The sequence below is a fragment of the Opisthocomus hoazin genome, chromosome 25 (genome assembly GCF_030867145.1).
Source record: "Opisthocomus hoazin isolate bOpiHoa1 chromosome 25, bOpiHoa1.hap1, whole genome shotgun sequence".
NCBI classification, from domain to species: Eukaryota; Metazoa; Chordata; class Aves; order Opisthocomiformes; family Opisthocomidae; genus Opisthocomus; species Opisthocomus hoazin.
In genome coordinates, this window is record NC_134438.1 from 9,332,334 (window position 1) to 9,350,965 (window position 18,632).

Below are 18,632 nucleotides of genomic sequence, written 5' to 3' on the forward strand. Positions count from 1 at the left end.
ATCGTTTCCCGGAGCTGCGTTCTGTCACCCGAGGGATGCTTGGGGACGCTCTGCGCGGGCGGGGGGGGGGCGACCTGTTGACATCCACGACAGCGCGAAAACAGCCGGTTTCGGGGTGCCCCGGGTCTCCCCGCCGTGTCCCACAGCACCCGCGGAAGTGCGAGAACCCCCCCCCAGCCGCCCCCCCCCCCCCCCCCCCGGCCCGTCGGGCGCAGCCCCGGTGCCCGCCCCGCCCCTCCCCCGCCGCCCGGGGCCGGCCGTGGCGAGGCGCTGACATCAGAGCCGGCCCGGGAGGAGGAAGAGGAGGAGGAGGAGGAGGAGGAGCCGCCGCCGCCGCCGCACCGGAGCGATCGCTGGTCTCGGGGCCGGGGCGCACCGGCGGGGGGAGGCGGCGGCGGCGCTGCTTCACCCCCCCCCGCCCCCCGCCATTCCCCCCTCCCCGGCCTCCGCCGTCCCGCAGCCCGCCCGCCCGCCGCGGCCCGCCCGCCGCCCCGCCATGCTCCCCGGGGCCCCCCCCGCCGCCTTCCCCCCCCCGCCGCCGCCGCAGCCGCCGCCGCCGCCCGCCGCCCCCCCCCCGCCGCTCGGGCCGCCGGCGGTCCCGGGGAGGGGCGGCCTGCAGATCCGGAAGAATGCCATCACGGACGACTACAAGGTCACCACGCAAGTGCTGGGGCTGGGGATCAACGGGAAAGTTTTGGAGATCTTCAGCAAGAGGAGCGGGGAGAAGTTCGCTCTCAAGGTACGGGGGCGGGGGGGGCTCCCCCACCAACCGGGGCTGCCCCGGGGCGGGGGGAACCGGGGCCCGGCGGGCGGCTCCGGGTGGCCCCCGCCCCGCCGTCGGGCCGCGGAAGGGGCAGGAGGAGCGGGCAGGGCTGACAGTGATGGAGGATGTGTGCTGTGGGGCGGGGGGGGGTCCCGGAGGGGGGGTCGGGCACGGCGGGACGGGCAGCGGTAACCGGTAACCGGGAGCGGGGCGGGCGGCGGGGCGGCCGGGACAAAGGAGCCGCTGCTGCCCGCCCGGCCCCGCCATGCTTGCCGGCATTTTTCTTTTCCCCATGAAGAGCCCCTCGCCAAGGTTTTCTCGTGTGAAAGGAAGCGAAACGAGGTCGAGGGGGGGATCCGGAGGGGAGAGGAGCCCTCGGCCCGGCCGGTGTCACCCGGCGGGGTCCCCGTCCCAAGTGGCAGGGGTCCCCGTCGTGAGGGTCCCCATCCCAAGTCACAGGTGCCCCCGTCCCAAATGGCAGGGGTCCCCGTCACGGGGGTCCCCGTCCCAAGTCGCAGGGGTCCCCATCCCAAGTCGCAGGTGTCCCCATCCCAAATGGCGGGGTCCCCGTCCCAAGTCGCAGGATTCTCATCCCAAATGGCGGGGTTCCTGTCCCAAGTCGCGGGGTTCCCCGCTCATAGCGCTCGGCATCAGGGCCGGCAGCTCCCGGTGTCCCTGCTCGGTGGCCGGTCTCTCCAGGCTCTGGCTGTGCCGACGGTGGGTGACGCCGAGCAGCTGTCCCGCTTCGGCCGGGGGACATGTCAGTGTTGTTTGCCCCCTTGTCCGTCGCTTGGTTCTGTTCGGAAGACGCGTGGGTCAATGGCGGCTGCCGAGGGGGGTTTTGGCCCCCGCGAGGTGATGTGACGGTTCCCCTGCGTTGGCACGAGGTTTTCGGGGGAAGCGGGGCGCGCGTCCCCCCCGCCGGAGGGGCTTTGGGAAGTTTGAATGGGTTCACGGCACCCCGAGCGCGGCGCTGGGTGACATGGGCACAGGCGCCGTGTTCTGTAGCAGCGATGCCACGCGTGCCCACATGTGAACTGTTCACAGCCTCGGCGTTACCTGGAGAACTGCGAAGGCTGGAAACCCCCCCCCACCTCAGTCCGTGGCCCCCACCTCTCCTGTGCTCGGGGCTGCCCATCTGCTGGTGTCTGGGGTCCCCAACCTGAGCGGAGGAATGGATGAACTCTGGAGGCACGAGTCTGGCCGTGGGGGTCGGCGAGGGACAGTGCCAGGCGTCTGTGGTTACGGCTGGGGGGGGTGTCAGTCAAACGATAAAAGTGTGACTTTTCCCTCAGAAACGCAGGCGTTGCTCAAGCGCCGCGCCGTACTCCGGGACGACGTGTACTGTCATCTCGTTTGGGTTGGGAATTGGTGAAATCCGCTTCTGTTGTGACAGACGGGCTCCGCCGCGCTGCGGTAGCCGACTCGAGTCGTTCAGGCGCGGATTCCTGCGCTTCCCCTTTGCACCCCGAAAGGGGAAGGGTGACAGGGCAGGCCCAGCGCCGGCCGCTCCTCTGTCCCAACGCGACCGGGACGGTTGGGGCCTGGGCTTCGTGCCGTTACCCTGCCCGTGCCGGCGCACGGTGCAGCGCATGGGGTCAGGGTTTGCTCCCTCGAGCCGTCTTGGTTCCTCGGCCGCCTTGGAAAGCCTCTGGGAGCGCAGGGCTGCGCGTCGAGGTGTGGGAAGGTGGGTGCACAGTGTCTGCGCGGCTCTCGGAGGGTGAGGTGTGTTCGACGCACGCCTACTACAAGGGCTACAAGGATGGTGAGGGGACTGGAGCATCTCCCCTACGAGGAGAGGTTGAGGGAACTGGGCTTGTTCAGCCTGAAGAAGAGAAGGCTGCGAGGGGACCTTATAAATGCCTACAAATATCTGAAGGGTGGGTGTCAGGAGGATGGGGCCAAGCTCTTTTCAGTGGTGCCCAGTGACAGGACAAGGGGCAATGGGCACAAACTGAGGCACAGGAAGTTCCGTCTGAACATGAGGAAGAACTTCTTCCCTCTGAGGGTGACGGAGCCCTGGCCCAGGCTGCCCAGGGAGGCTGTGGAGTCTCCTTCTCTGGAGATATTCCAGCCCCGCCTGGACAAGGTCCTGTGCAGCCTGCTCTGGGTGACCCTGCTTGGGCAGGGGGGTTGGACTAGATGACCCACAGAGGTCCCTTCCAACCCCTACTATTCTGTGATATTCTGTGATATTCTGTGACGCCGGAGCTCTATTTTGGAAAAGTGTTGGTTGTCTTCGCTCTGGCCCCTGCCCTGGCCTCTTCTGCCGGCTGGACGCGGCGCTGGCTTTCCAGAGCGGCACAGCTGCCGCTGTAAGTGATTCCTTCCAGCCCCTGGAACGCTGCAACGCCGTGAGCTTGTGCTTTGGGACGAGCCGGCGCGTGGCCGCCTTGCCCCGGTGAGCGCGGGCTCCAGGCCTGGGTTACTCGGTTGTGATGTTTGGGCTGAAGTGCCGAGCCCCAAGTCGGCGGCGGTGGCTGCCCTGGGTGTGACGCGAGCTGACTTCATCCCCTCCGCTGGCACGCGGCCGGGTGGACGTCCCTGTCCGAGACCCGCAGAGAAGTGTTTGGATCCGAATTACTCATGGGCCGCATCGGCGGGGAAAGATGACCTAACGCGGGATCCGCAGAAGTGATTCCGTCGAGCTGTCATGGCTCGGTGCTTGAAAGAATCCCGCTGGCGCGTCGCCACAAGCCGCAGCTAAAATCTGGGTGCGCAGCAAACCTTTCCGTTTGGAACACTGCTCTTTGCATTTACTGCTCCAAAATCTTGTAGAGTAGCGCAGTCCTCCTCGGGAGGGAGACGGCTGTGTCCCTCCCCGACGCTAACGGTGCCTGCTGGTTACCGTGTGCTTCCTCTGGGATCCTGAGCAGCTGTTAAAATTGGTAAAGCTCTTTTTCCCCAACCCAGAGGAGCGTTTAGGTTAGGGTTTGGCTGAGGGTCGCTTTGCTTGGGAGAACTTTTTGGGGATGTGGGAGAGTGTGAGCTTCGCAACACTGTTCCAGCAGCAGTGAAAATGTTACAGCTGATTTCCTCCTCCTTCCAGTGCAATTGTCCGTGGCAGAGAGGCATCATTAAATGAAACGGTGTTGTGTGCGAGGTGATGGATGGCAGTTTTATTTGCTGTGCTGTACTGAGGTGAACACAGGAGATGTTCCTTGACTTTTCTTATAGATCATCATTGTTTATTTTGCTTGTTTCCCCACCTCCAATTTTACAGAATCACAGAATGGTCGGGGTTGGCAGGGCCCTCTGTGGGTCACCCAGCCCAAGCCCCTGCCCAAGCAGGGTCACCCAGAGCAGGCTGCACAGCACCGCGGCCAGGCGGGGCTGGAATATCTCCAGAGAAGGAGACTCCACAACCTCCCTGGGCCAGGGCTCCGTCACCCTCAGAGGGAAGAAGTTCTTCCTTGTGTTCAGCTGGAGCTTCCTCTGCTTCAGTTTGTGCCCGTTGCCCCTTGTCCTGTCGCTGGGCACCACTGAAAAGAGTAATTAAGTTTATTGGGGCCAATTTATTAAATTTTATTTAATTTTTTATTTAATTTTTTGGTATCGAGCAATAGCTGAAGTGTGGCACCCCTGCATTCTCTGGTGGGAAGCAGGTGAGCCGTTGGCCAGAGCTATTTCCAGATAAAGATTTAGCACATGGGTGCTCCCATCCCGCATTCAGCCCGGAGCTGCCGGGCAGCCGGAGCCCTCGGAGTGGGTGCCAGCGCCGGCCGGCCACCGATGGTCCCAGTCACCCGTGACTTGACCCTGTTTGATGCAAGGTGATTGACTGCGGGGTGGGAGCGTAAAGTCCACGGAGAGGTGACGAATGGAACTGAAATGCGAGGTCTGAGTGGTTTCTTACCCCTTTCTTCCTTCTGCCTTGGTGTGATTTATTATTAGGCAAAATCAGGCTTGTAATTTCTGTAAAGCCTGCTGTATGTAGGTCAGGGCTGACCTGGCTTGGCGTTGTTCGTTGTGGTCAGGCTGTTGGCATTAGTGACGCAGGCTGCGACGGTGGGGCCGGCGCGAGGTCTGTCTCGCCTACTGCAAATTCCAATTTTAAGGCAAATCTTCAGGCAAGGTACTGGGCTGATGGCTGGCTCTCGTCAGTCAGCGTGGAAATCGCCCGTAAACCAGACCGGAGAGCGGGCGGCAGCAGTGCTGCGTGGCGAGTTTCTTTCTCTGTCATACGCATTGCTTGGCGGAGCTCTGCGTGGGGCAGGTTCCCTTTAAATCAAATTAACAAACCTCAGCCCTAACCCCAGCTTCAAAGCAGGAATTCCTCGCCTCTCCCTTTGGGTGGAAGAGCTTCGCACGGCCGTGGAGAGTGCTCGCAAGCCAGCCCCTCTCCGGCAGCCCCGTTTCGGGAGCATCCTCGGTGCTTCAGGGCATGTTTGTGAAACTCTCTCGGCCTCATCAGATGATCCGTGAGCGATGGTTCCTCCGATGCAGAAGGAGGAAGGAACCCGGTACTTCTGTGGTTTGTTATTCTTGTAAGGTGCCTGTCGTGGAAGTGGGGCGGGCGTCTCGTAGCTGGTAACTGAGCAGCTCTGCGGACGAGCGGGTTCGTGTAGGTGGTGGCCTCGTGCTCTCTCTGCCGTCGTGGCTGGGGTTCTTTCCAGGGACGTTGAGAGGAGCAAAGCACCCTGTTTCCTGTGTGAGATCAAATGCTTTGTCTCCCAGAATATCCAACTGGAAAAACAACCCCAAATGGTGGAGCAGAAGAAGATCCTGAGCTCATGCTCATGGGAAACAGCTCGCTGTGTGCCTGCTGTACTTCTGCTCCTCTCTCAGTGGGGAGAGATTTCTTTTTTAGATTCTACCGTGTATTTTGTATAACCAGAAAAGCCTTTGCTGTGGCCTTCTGTGCAAGGCATGGTTGAAAAGCTGTGGGAAGTGTAGCGATATCCCTGGGACTCTTCCAAGGCAGTGGTTTATTATCTCATTGACCAAAGGAGACTACTGGCTTGGGGTCTGAGTTTGTTTAAACACAATTTAGGATTTGCCATGGTCTCTTCTAAATGGATGACGTGTTCTGAGCAGTCAAACCTACGACTGAGATGGACTGATAACGGCCTGGGAGCAGGGCCTTGGTTTTTGCTTTGGCACATGCTCAGGAAGTGACGAGGTTCTTCCTCTTAATAATAATCTAGTGCCATCAGCCAGAGGTCTTGCAAAAGAAGATCGGCGTTTCCCGCGTTTGCAGAGGTGGGGAACTGAGGTGCAGTGATTTACTGAAGGCCTCGCAGCCCGTCGGCAGCGGTACCGGGCTTAGGAGCCGGGCTGCTGGCTTCGTGGTGAACCCTTCCCGTCCTGCAGGATGAAAGCACAGCCCCCGTGTGCCTGATCGAACAGCCAAACACGGCCAGGTAGAACGGTCATTTTGTCATTCCCGCTGGCCTTCGGCGAGGTTTCCGCCATCTGCCAGCGCGCGCGTCGGGAACGCCCGACGTCGGGGCCAGCGTTTTTCTGCGGGGTGCCGGCTCTGTCTCCGGGGAGCGAGCGGTGGAGCCGGGCGCTGAGCTCTGCCAGGCGCGTGTTGCCTCCCCCAAAGCATTAAAGCAGTGTAGGAATAATAATTTGAAGCTGTGCAGAGTGAGAGCCAGGTCTCCTAACGTGTTTGCTGGGTGATGGGGACATGCAGGTGATGAAAACTCCCAGAAAATTCCTGCCTGGGAAGCCTGGAAGAGTGAGTTGGTGACTTGTCTCCTCCCAGAACCCTCCGGGATGTGCTCCTCCCGGGATGTGCTCTGGGATCCAAAGGGATGGTTGAGCCCTTGACGGGCGATGCGGGGCGGTGCGGGTACGTGGGAGGCAGCCAGAGGAGCGGCCGTTCTGCAGTCCCTGCGGCGTGGGGAGCAGCGTGGCTCCGGCTTTGGCATCTCCTGAGCTTTCCCGGTGGGCTCACGTGCCCCACACTGGGGTGGTCCGAGGGCCTTGCCGCAGAGGCAGTAGCTGATGCTATTTTAAACCCTTTGCTGGGGTTCGCACTCTCTGCTGAGAGCCTGGGAGGGAAGAACCCTCCTCCACGACGAAACCCTTTCCCCCTGCAAGCCAGCTCCGAGCGTAACCGGCTTCCCGCTGCGCCGACGGCCCCGCTGCCGGAGCCAGGCTCCTCTCCAAGCACAACTGGCCTCAAGTCGCAGCATTCAGGCTGCATGACCTCACCTCCTGGTTTCCAAGAATAACGCGCTGCCTGCCCTCCGCGCGCCGGGGCTGTCTGCAGCGGGCCAGGGCGGCTGCCGCATCGGGGGGCCCCGCGTTGGGCAGCCCCGGGCCGTGCAGCTCCGCTCCCCTGTGCGGGCAGGGGTGACGGCAGCAGGGGCGAGACGGGAATTGGGAGAGGGTCTTCGGGGCTCGGCTGAGCTTGCAGGGTCAAGGAGGAGGGAGGATTTGGGGGGTGGATCCGTGAGGAGCGGGGCCATCCCTCCACCACCGCTTTACCTGACCGCTGCCCAAGAAACCTGTCTCGAGCCCGGGCAGTCACGTTGGGTCAGCGTTTCAGCGTGGTCGTCGAGCATCGTGGTCATCTCTGGTGGTGACAATGGTGTTGGGTTTTAAAAGCCCCTAAGACCCCTATCCCGCTGAACGTGGCCGCCAGCCCCTCTGTGAATGCTCCTCGTCTTTCTTGGCTGCAGGATGCTAAAATGTATTTTCCTTTCAGCTCTGGCTGGTATGAGGACTGTGTGCGTGACCGGTGGCCAGAGGCTCGTTTTGGAGAGGGCTCTCGTCTCCGCGGCCGGTTCCCGACGGAGGAGGACGGGGAGCGGTGCGGGGGGTTAGAGCAGGGCACGCGAGAGCGAGTCTGAATGCAGAGGGCTTTAACAGCCTTTTAAGCTGTCGTTTCTTTGTACCTCGTGGCTGAGTCCTTTCAAAGATTTCAGCCTTTTAAGATCTTACTTTGAGGTAAGGATTAGACTGACCGGCAGGTTTAATGGTTGCATTAACTCGCTGTTTCCTTCGTGGCCTTGGGATGGGACTGACGGCCGTGAGGGCTGGTAGATCCCCCTGACCTGAGAGGACCTGGATGTGGGTGTCAAGAGGATGGGGCCAGACTCTTTCCAGTGGTGCCCAGCGACAGGACAAGGGGCAACGGGCACAAACTGAAGCAGAGGAAGCTCCAGCTGAAGATGAGGAAGAACTTCTTCCCTCTGAGGGTGACGGAGCCCTGGCCCAGGCTGCCCAGGGAGGCTGTGGAGTCTCCTTCTCTGGAGATATTCCAGCCCCGCCTGGACGCGGTGCTGTGCAGCTGCTCTGGGTGACCCTGCTTGGGCAGGGGGTTGGGCTGGGTGACCCCCAGAGGGCCCTGCCAACCCCAACCATTCCGTGATTCTGTGATTGATTCTATGGAAGGCGAGCTTTGCCGGAGATGCTGTGAGCCATAAATTTGTCATTTGGAGGGTGTTGGGGTGGTACCTGCCATCAGGAGGGGGATGCAGGACGGGGAACCAGTGCGGCTCCTCTCTGAGCACCGCAGGGAGCACGTGGAGCTCCACTGTGGCTGCGTCCTTGGTCTGACGCTGCTGGGGAGGATGACAGCGTCTTCCCGGGAATTAGGGCCTGACGTGGGGACGCTGCTTTGCCGCGACAACGTACGCTCTCCGAAGGGAGAGGGCAGGTGAGCACCTTGGCTCAAGCGGTCTGCGGCTGGCGCAGCGTTCGCCGTCGTATGTAATGAGATTATTTGAGCCGCTGGCGTCAGGGCTGCATGTGATTGTGTGCCTGGCTGTCCAGCGAGCTGCAGCCTAAACCAGAGATAAAGTTCAAAATGCAAACGCGGATCTGAATGTTCCTGGGGCGCCCAGCCAGGCTGGGGCTTTGCAGCTCAGCTTTTGCTGGATACCCTTACCCGGTTTGGGCTATGGATCTGGGATCAGTGGAGGGGTGGGCTTGTTTCCTTCATCATCATCATCAACTTTGCTGCCTCGTTTTGCATGCCCCTGGCTGCAGCTAGCTCCTGTGGATGCTCCTCTTGAGCTCAGCCCCCCAGCTCTGCTGGCCCCAGAAGAGGGGGTTAAATTGGGCTTGGGGTTGTCGTCGCCACTCGCCTCTCGCGCTGGAACCGGCTAAATCTGTGTAGCAGGGGGTCAGGGCTCTGCGATGCCCCTGTCCCAAGGGGTATGGCACCTCCCGGGTCGCCGTGGGGCAGACACGGGTGGGAGCATCTTCTGCTGGGTGTTCGGAAGCGGAGCGGCCGCTCTCCCCGTCTGCTGTCCTCCCGGCGTCCTCTGGCCCTGGTACGTGGCGCTGAGCCGGGGCAGCCTCTCGCAAGGCTCCTTGGTCCTCCTGCCAAATGTGTGTTTTCAGGGAAATGCGGCTGGAACACGAGCTGGGGCTGCTGTGGAAATCTGGCAGCGCACCCCGTCAGCCCGCAATTCCGGTGGCTGCAGCTCGTCGCTTCTCGCGCCCGTGGGTGTGGGTGGGAGCCGGGTCCAAGCGGTGCTGCTCGGAAGCGGGGATGGCATCCTGGGCATCTCGGGGGGGGGGAAAGCAGATGTGGTCAGATCCGAACAAACCTGAAAGTATGTGTGTTATCCTCAGCCTACTTTAAAAAAATAAATAAAAAGCAGAAGGATGCTGATCTGGTAACAGGGATATGGTTTTATTTCCCGTAGTAATGACAGCCTGATTGCATCTGCCAGCTCAGTGTTGAAGACTGCTTCAGAACAGTTTTAACACCAGCAGGCTGTGCTGCCATTCAGCGAGACCTGGACAGGCTGGAAAGCTGGGCAGAGAGGAACCTGATGAGGCTCAGCAAGGGCAAGGGCAGAGTCCTGCACCTGGGGAGGAACAACCCCATGCATCAGTACAGGCTTGGGGTGGACCTGCTGGAGAGCAGCTCTGTGGAGAGGGACCTGGGTGTCCTGGTGGACGACAGGTTGACCATGAGCCAGCAGCGTGCCCTGGGTGCCAAGAAAGCCAATGGGATCCTGGGGTGCATTAGGAGGAGTGTGGGCAGCAGGTCAGGGAGGTTCTCCTTCCCCTCTGCACTGCCCTGGTGAGGCCCCATCTGGAGCACTGTGTCCAGTTCTGGGCTCCCCAGTTCCAGAAAGATGAGGAGCTACTGGAGAGAGTCCAGCGGAGGGCTACGAGGATGAGGAGGGGACTGGAGCATCTCTCCTACGAGGAGAGGCTGAGGGAGTTGGGCTTGTTCAGCCTGGAGAAGAGAAGGCTGCGAGGGGACCTTAGAAATGCCTCTAAATATCTGCAGGGTGGGGGTCAGGAGGACGGGGCCAGACTCTTTGCAGTGGTGCCCAGCGACAGGACAAGGGGCAACAGGCACAAACTGAAGCAGAGAAAGCTCCAGCTGAACCCGAGGAAGAACTTCTTCCCTCTGAGGGTGCCGGAGCCCTGGCCCAGGCTGCCCAGGGAGGCTGTGGAGTCTCCTTCTCTGGAGATATTCCAGCCCCGCCTGGCCGCGGTGCTGTGCCCCCTGCTCTGGGTGACCCTGCTTGGGCAGGGGGTTGGGCTGGGTGACCCACAGAGGGCCCTGCCAACCCCTGCCATTCTGTGATTCTGTGAACACGTTGTATTTTCACTTGTTCTAACAGAAAGGCCGGGGCTGTGCTCGCTGGCCCGCAGCTCCCGTAGGGCTGCGTTCGGGTACGGCCGGGCTGCGGGAGCCCCGTCGCCTGGAGCAGCCTCCTCCGGCCGGCCCGGTCCCGGCCGGGCTCCGGTGTGGCTCCCGCTTCCTCCGCAGCCGTTTCGCAGCCTCGCTGCCCATGGCGCTGGGCAGACTGCTGAGCGGCTCTTGCGTAAGTGGCCGTGCCGCGGTGCTGGGAAGGGCGGGCTGGCCAGGAGCCCTAAACCGGGGTTATCTCCTGGACGTCATCGGAGCTGCCAGTCTGGTGTTTTTGGTGGATCCCTCCCATGCCGTGGGCAGAGCAGTGCCGGTGTGGGGGCACGGCTGTTTTGGGGAGCCCAGGGGTGTAGCAGCCCTCAGCTGGGCACGTGCATGGGCTCCCAGCGAGGACATCTTCCCGCTTGCTGGCCCAGGAGCTCGGCAGAGTCTTGCTGAGGGCTTTGCTTTTGTCCTCAGTGCTTTTCCCAGCAAGGAACCGACCCTGGTCCCAGTGTAAGGGTCCGTGCGTTCATGTCAGAGCGGAACTGCTGACATCTCCCTCCCTGTGTCCCCTCCCGCTCTGCTTATTCCACTTTGGGGTAGAATCTCCCGGTATCTTTTGTTGTGAGGAAGAGGTGCTGATACAGAGCAGGTCCCTGCTGGGAGGGAAGATGCTCTGTGGGTGGTGGGTTCAGCAGGGCACTGCTCCAGGTCCCAGGGGGGTTTGGAATTGTCCTGGTGCTCCTATTCCCCAGCTCCTCGCCTCTGAAGGTGACCAGCCTGGCCTCAGGCACATGTCGTGAAGGGTGCAAACGCTGGGCTGATGAAGCCTGGGTGAGGAAGATGCTGAGGAGTTTATGAACGGATTAAAACGTGGTCTCTGCGTGCTGCTGAGCAGCAGCTCCGGCCCCTGTGGGGTGGGAGGGCTGGGAGCTGGAGCTGCTTCCCGGGAGCTTTGGAGCCGGGCTGCGCCCCGTGCCCCCCGCCGCAGGCTGGAGGGGTTGGTCGAAGGTGAGGATGTTCTCCGTGGGCCTCAGCGTGCAGGGTGCTTACGCTGATGTTCCTGTTTCTGGGCTTCACCTCAAGCACTGGAGGGGAGGGAGGGCTCGAGCCCTGCAGGGTCCAGCTAACGAGAGCAAGGGGAATTTCTGGCCGGTGATCTCGGTTTTGCCGGGCTCTGGCAGTAAGGGCAGCCTGTGCTCGGCGGGTCAGACAGCTCTGGCTTTTACCAAAACACGCCTGTCACGTTGCTTTGTCCCCAAAGACAGCAGTGAAACAACCAGGCTAAAGTCACTGGAAGAAGGGTCCGACTGGGATGTGGTGGTGATGCCTCGAGAGTTTTGGTGACTTCACTCCCAGCCAGCAATGACCACCTGGAACTTGTACCCACCTCAGATCCAAACCCTCCCAGCAGCCTTGGAAAGAGCCTTAAACGTCATTGCGGGGGAGACGGGGGTAACGCAGCGGGGGTGTGGTGTTCGTACGGGCCGGTGGAGACTGAATTTCTCTCTCTGGCTTAGGAATCGGAGGCTCTGCGGGCTCGAGGCGTTGCTCCGGGATCTGCAGGGCCGCAGGGCTGGAGGCAACGTCAGCACCGTCGCTTACCAGCCTGCTCCAGTTTGCTGCAGGGGCTGCAGCGGGGAAACGTGGGGGCTGCTGGAGCCCGCGGGCGGGCGGCCGAGCCACCCAAAGGCCGGCCTCCCCCCGGCCCTAAGCCCTGTGCGTGAATAAGCGGGACTGAAAAAGCTTAAATCCGTACAGAGCGGGACATGGGAGCCCCTGGGCAGCCCGGAGAGAGCGAGCAGCTTCCCCCTGCCCACCCCATGCCCAGGGCTGCCGGGGCCCCGGTCGGTCCTGCCCGGGGTCTGTAAGGCTGCCTGTCCCCTGAGGTCCATTTTTCAAGGCTGGGTATGGGAATGCCTGAGATGATCAGCCTGGCCTGCCAGGAGAGCAGCAGTAGCTGTAGGGGTAGGGGTTTTTGTTAGCTTGTTTATATGTCCCTGCTTTTATCCTTTTATCCCCTTTTTGTTCTAATCTAACAGGCAAAACGTGTCCAGAGCGCTTGCTGTCTGGTGGGAGATCAGGGAGCCCGCTGGTCTAGCGGCGGGGTGCTGGGCATCCGTGAGGAGATCAGCGACGCTTTCCCAGGGCGCGCGTGGTTTTGCTGTACGTGGAAAAGCTGCAAGGGTATAAAACCTCTGCTGTGCAGCCCTGGCCCTGCGCTGCTGCCCGCTGGGCAGGAGCTCTGTGCGGGAGAGGGCGCGGGAGACCGGCGTGTCCTTACAAATATAACTTACAAATATCTGCAGGGTGGGGGTCAGGAGGACGGGGCCAGACTCTGTTCAGTGGTGCCCAGCGACAGGACAAGGGGCAACGGGCACAAACTGAAGCAGAGGAAGCTCCAGCTGAAGATGAGGAAGAACTTCTTCCCTCTGAGGGTGACGGAGCCCTGGCCCAGGCTGCCCAGAGGGGCTGTGGAGTCTCCTTCTCTGGAGATATTCCAGCCCCGCCTGGCCGCGGTGCTGTGCAGCCTGCTCTGGGTGACCCTGCTTGGGCAGGGGGTTGGGCTGGGTGACCCACAGAGGACCCTTCCAACCCCTGCCATTCTGAGGTTCTGTGATTCTGTCCCTCGTGGTAGCACCCAGGGGAGCGTTGCTCCTCTGGTGGCATTTGCGGAGGTGCCTCGCCAGGAGCTCTGCACGCGTGGTGGCCGAGGCATTTTGAGGTTGCGGCGCTGACCGGGACGCTCGCGGTCTGGGCTCCCTCCGGGCTTCTCCAGACCTCTGGGGCTCGGCGGCCGGGCGGCTGCTGCCAGCAGGTGCCGGGGGGGCTCTGGGGGCTGCTGAAAGCCCGGAGGGAGCTAAGAATAGCCACCGTGTCCCGAGAGCTTTAATGAGGTGCCAGCAGGGTGCGAGGAAGGGCTTTTTTTTTTAAATAGAAACACAACTGTGTTTTCCTCCCGGCTGAAAGAGTTGAAGGATGGCTGGTGCGGAGGGAAGAAGGTCCGAGGCCGAGGGGCTGAGCTCCCCCGGCTTGTGGGGCGGCAGGAGGGTCTTGGCCTTTCATCGCATTGCTTTGAGGTCCAGGATTTCCCCTAAGATGCGTCCTGCCGTGGTAGTGGAGCAGGAGCGCGTGACCGTGGGCAGTGTTGGGTCTCGAGTCTGGAGTGTTGCTTGGGTTGGTGGCAAAAGGGTGGTGCCACCAGCTCTTCTGCAGGTCCTGCTCGGTGCTGGGGATGCGTGACAGCCATGCTGTGGGAGGAGGAGGAGGAGAGCAGCCTGGGACATAGAGAAAGCCTTGCCGGGGCGGGATGGCCGCGGCAAGCGAGAGCCACGAGCAGCCCTGGCTCTCGGTGAGTGGCTCTGCCCGGGGCGTTTGGGGATGGAGGAGGAGTGAGAGGGCAGTGGGCGATGCGTACGCTGAATCACCCCACGAGCCACAATCCTCCCCGCGCTCCCTCTGCCCCTTCGTCAGCGTCTCTTCTCATTACACACCTTGCAGTGGGTCGGCTGCAGACCCCAAATATGCTGGAGCACCCTCCATCCCCGGGGTGGGCTCTTGCCCGCGCTGGAGGTTTTCCAACCCGTTTTGCCGTGCGGGAGGTGGAGGAGCGGTGCCGGGAGGAGGGCGGTTGGTGGCCGTGGGGCCCCTGCCTCGCCGCGTGCCCGTGCGGACAAAGGCGCGTTACGAAATCCTCGCGTCGCTCCCGTCCCGGCCTTCCCCTGCGTGGAACAAACCCCGCTGGCAACAAAAGCGGCGGCCACCCGGCGCGGGGGCTGGTGGGCTGGTGCGGGGAAGAGCGGTTGTTCCAGCCCCGAGGTCCTGGCAGCCGCCAGCCCGCTCTGCCCATCGTGCCCAGCGCGGGTGCAAGCGATGGCATCGCCCCAGGCTGGCACCGCGCAGCAGCCTCCAGGGTTTGGCGTCGTGGGTCCGGGGGGATGCTCCTCTCGGCAGCCCTGGCAGGGGCAGAGCTGTCGCCTTCGTGTCCTGCCCCTGCACCCGGGGACTCGTCACCTCCGGGGTGACCTGGGGTACCGCGCCTGGGCTGTGCGTCCCCGGCTTCGCCTTGGGGAGGTGTTTGCTGTGCCCTGCCGGTGACAGAGCCCGTGGCAAGGGTCAAACTCTGCTCACCACCCAGCCGAGGAGAGGGCAGAGCGGTGTGAAACGTGCTGTCGTCACCGAGCTTCGAGGGCACATCGATGAATCCCTCCCCAGGCTCGGCGCTGGTGGAGGAACCGCATCCCGAGGCCGTGTCGCTGCCGGCGGTGCAGGGCGCTTCCAGAGCGGGTGGCCTCCACCCGGCTTTGTGGTTTGGTTTGGTTTGTTTTTTTTCCTTCTTCAAATAGATATATTTTAATATGTATTCATTTACGCTGCTCTAGGATCTGTGTTGAAAGGCGGCAGGGGGGATCGCTGGGCTGGGAGGGGGTGGCAGCCACCCGTCTGTCCCACGATGAGGTTCTGCCCCAGGGCTGAGCCCTGAGAAACTCCATTTTTGGGCAGAGGGCAAGGCCGGGAGCGTGGGGCTGGGCTGCCGGGGAGCGGCGGGTGTTGGTGGGGCTTCTGCAGGGCTCCGCGGCTCCTCCGCTTCCAGGCGTGGGTCTGGGCGGCCGAGCCTCTCCTCTGAATCCCTTCCAGCTTCAACCTAGGGAATGGATGCACTTGTCTGAAAATCAAAGAATAAAAGCGGTTCTGGGACGTGGGCGTGGGGAATGCCCCCAGGGCTGTCCCTGGGCCTGGAGGTAACAGCGGTGGGGTCAGGCAGGGCTGCCCCGGGGTGGCGGGGAGGCTGATGGAGCCGGGCACCCACAGAGATGCTTCCAGTGCCCGGGGCTGCCTGTGGGCTGCCCGGCGGAGGCTGAGCCGCTCCGTCCGTCCGTCTGTCCGTCCGACGTGCGAGGGAGAGCCCCGGCCGCGGTGCGGAGGGCTGGCGGAGGCGGCAGCGAGCGTGCCGGGGCGGCGATAAGGGGTTTTTAGGGGTTTTTTTTTCAAGCTGTGCCTGCGGGAGGGAAGTGCAAAGGGCACGGGTCAGCGCTGAGTTAATGGTTGACGTTGGTGTTTACTTCTGTATTAATCACGCCTGCAAATATCAACCACTTCCTATCATAAAGCGCTTATGTACACTTTTCCGTTCGGGAGCTTGGCAGCTCTGGTAGGAAATCTGGCAGGGGACGGGGCTTGGGAAGGGGTCGGAAGGAGGAGGGGACCCCGGCCCCGGAGCTTTGCAAGGAGCTGCCAGCGAAGGGGCTGTGCGTGGAGCAGATCCGCTCGCCACGGCCGTGTCTCACGTGGCGATATCTGCTCTTCCCGGGGTTTCTTATTTCCCTTTCGCTTTGTACTGGGCGGATAAAAGGGCCCGGCAGCTGCCTGGCGTCAGGGCCTTGCGGGGGGATGCGGTGCTGGGTTTGCAGAGAGGGGTCCCTGGGTATCCCCCCACCCTGGAGCAGCTCCCTCCTGTCCCCACTCAGACCTCCAAGCCCGGCACCGCAGTGGCTCCTGGTGGGAAGCGACATCTCGGACGCCCGTGGGAAGGGACGGGCTGGGTTGGGGCATTTTGACTGGGATGACCCCCTCCCTCCCAGTTGGGTTCGGGAGGAGGTCCTGGCCGGGATGGCGGCTCCGCTGCTCCAGCCGGGGCTGCTCCCCGGGAGCTCCGGGGCATCCCGCCGTGGGGCAGGACACGGGGGCCTCGCTAACTGTGGTTAACGCTGGGGCTGAGAGCCCCGGTGCCTCTGGGAGAGACGAGCATCGGGTGGGTCCCCAAACCCCGGAGCTGCTTCTGATGTGCAGGGAGAAGGGGATGATCCCAAAACAGAAACCTGGAACTGAATTAGGTCCCTAAATTTGTTTCTCTCAGCTAAGCGAGGCTGAAACTATTTATTTCTCTTTACTAAACATGAGCTCCAGCCTGCTGCTGATGCCGTGAGTCAGCGGGGACGCTTCGTGCTGCTGCCTTGTTCCCATTTACCTGCTTTGACTTTTTCCAGGAGTTCTGCAGCCCCCTCCCAGCCTCTGCCTCCCCGTCCCCTCCCCGCGCCCTCGTCCCCGATGTCCCCGCCGTGCTGGTGGCTCTTCCCTTGGCATCCAGGGCACTGCTCCTGGGTACCCGCTTCGGAGCTTCATCTCCTTGAAACCAGCTTGCCCAGATTATTCTTGTTGCGGGGAAATGGACTCTGCAGCGTGGGGCTGGCCGGGGGGCAGCACCCTGATTGAGGGGGGGGGTACGGACCCCTGGCAGGTGGCTCTTCTTTAAGCCCAGGCCTCTCTGCTGCTCTTTGCCTTTGTGTGCCTGGAGAGGCTTTTGTTGCAGCCTGAAAGGGCTGAATAGCTGCTGCATCTGTCGCGGGGAAGAGCCGGGCGAGGAGACGCTCGGCAGATGCCCTGGGGAGCGGGGGGCTGTGGGGCAGGGGGGTCCTGAGCATCCCCCGGTGGGAGCTGCGGGCAGGGGAGCTGGCAGCGCGCGGGGCACGGGGGGTTGCGCAAGCGCTGCGGGCGAGCGGTGCGGCGGGTCTGCTTGTGAAAGGACCGTGCAACAGCAGCCTGGTCCCTCGCCCCGTTTCCATCTCTGCCCCGTTGCAAAACCACCCGCAGGAGCAGGGACGCGGCCGCCGGCTGCGAAATCTGCGCCCGCGCTGGCTGCTGCGGGTGGGTGCTTGGCTCGCCCCTCGCACACGCAGCCCCTCGGTGCCCGGCTCGCTGCTTGCCTCCGGCTGCGCGGTGGGAAGGTGGGAAGGCTCCGGGCCTCCCTCCGGGCGCTCCGAGAATTCACGCTCGGAGAATGCGGCCGAGCAGCTCGGGCGTGTGCGTCGGTTCGCGCTCGCTCGGCCTGCGTTGCGTCTCCGGGCTCACTCCCCATGTGTAGTACTTTCTAGTCTGGATAATTCTCTGTTGTTGGGCTGATTTTTTTTCCAAACTCTCCATCTTCCCTGAGACAAGTGAATGTGGAGGATGACCTCTGGTTCACGGCGGTGGGGGATGAAGCGTGGAAGCGGCCACGCTCGTGTCCTGCCTTGAATGGGCAAGGAACAGGCTGCCCAGGGAGGTTGTGGAGTCTCCTTCTCTGCAGATATTCCAGACCCGCCTGGACAAGGTCCTCTACAGCCTGCTGTAGGTGACCCTGCTTCGGCAGGAGGGTTGGACTAGATGACCCACAGAGGTCCCTTCCAACCCCAAACATTCTGTGATTCTGTGATCTGCCCGGGCGCCGACGGCAGCAGGCAGCAGCCCTCCAGAAGGCCGGGAGCTGGTGGCTGGTCCTGCCCTGCCTTGCAAACCGCGAGGCTCGGATGAAACCGGGCCCATCGGGGAGCAGCAGCCCCCCTTGTGAGCAGTGACCCCGGGCAGGACGCTGCGGGACCCCGCACAGCTCCTCCTCCGGACTCATCGCCTCGCCTCTCTGCCTTTCCCCGGGTAAAATGAACGTGAGGATGAAGCTTTTGCCCAATCTGTTGGGGCTGGAAGCTCTTCAGGCAGGGACTGTGGACGGCTCTGTGTGCGCGGGCAGAGCAGAAGCGACCCCCAGCTTAGGACAGTCCCGTTGCCTCCGGTCGTGGTGGATGCGCGCGGTGGGGATGGGGTTTATCGAAGCCACGATGGTGTGGGGGAAGCTTCCTGAGCTGCGCGTGTTGTCGTTACTGCGTCGTGATTGAACCATGAATTTCCCTGCGTTTGGTAACGTCATTCCTCTTGCAGGCTTGGGGACCCCTGAGTTTTTCCCTTCTGTAGTTAATAAGCAGTAAAAGTGGAGTGAAGCTTTGCTGCTTCCATGCTGGTCTGCTGCTTGCTGCCCCCAGACCGTCTCCAGCAGAGGCTGGGGCAGCTCCGGGTCTGTGGGGCGATTACCTGCGGGCTCCCCAAGTGTGCTGACGTTAAAGGCAGAAGAAAACCCCATGGGAGGTGATCAGCTGGGTCCAGGTGCCCCATCGGGTGGGCGCGGGGGCGGGGGGGCTTTGCCTTCCCGGCGCTGCGGGGTGGGAACAGCGTGTGCGAAGCATCCAGCTCTGCAAACGCCTTCAGCAGCTGACGCCCGTTGGCAGCAGGTTTGCGTGGAAAGATTAGGAGAGGCAAATCCTTTGAAGAGAAACCCTTTTGCTTTATTAGGAAAAAAATGTTCTTTGCCCCGTGCTAGCCCAGTCAGGGAAATCCAGAGCCTGTGTGTGCAGCACAGGCAGGGGAACCTCTGCTCTGCCTCCCTGCTGATAACGTGGGAGGGTGACAGCCTGCCTCTCTTCACCGGAGGTTTATTTTTATTACAACTTAAGAACAGTTGATTTCAGCCCCCGTGGTGCAGATGGAACCCGAGGGGAGCTCACG

General features: G+C 62.2%; 1 protein-coding gene across 1 annotated transcript in view; it reads left to right on the forward strand.

Moving 5' to 3' along the window:
• The first annotated feature begins 481 nt into the window (after nucleotides 1-481).
• The window catches only part of MAPKAPK2 (MAPK activated protein kinase 2), a 29,203-nt gene continuing 11,052 nt past the window's right edge, over nucleotides 482-18,632 (forward strand). The window contains exon 1 of the mRNA XM_075443119.1: nucleotides 482-739. Coding sequence (XP_075299234.1) covers nucleotides 497-739 — 243 coding nt within the window. The 5' untranslated portion in view covers nucleotides 482-496. The remainder of the gene's footprint in view (nucleotides 740-18,632) is intronic.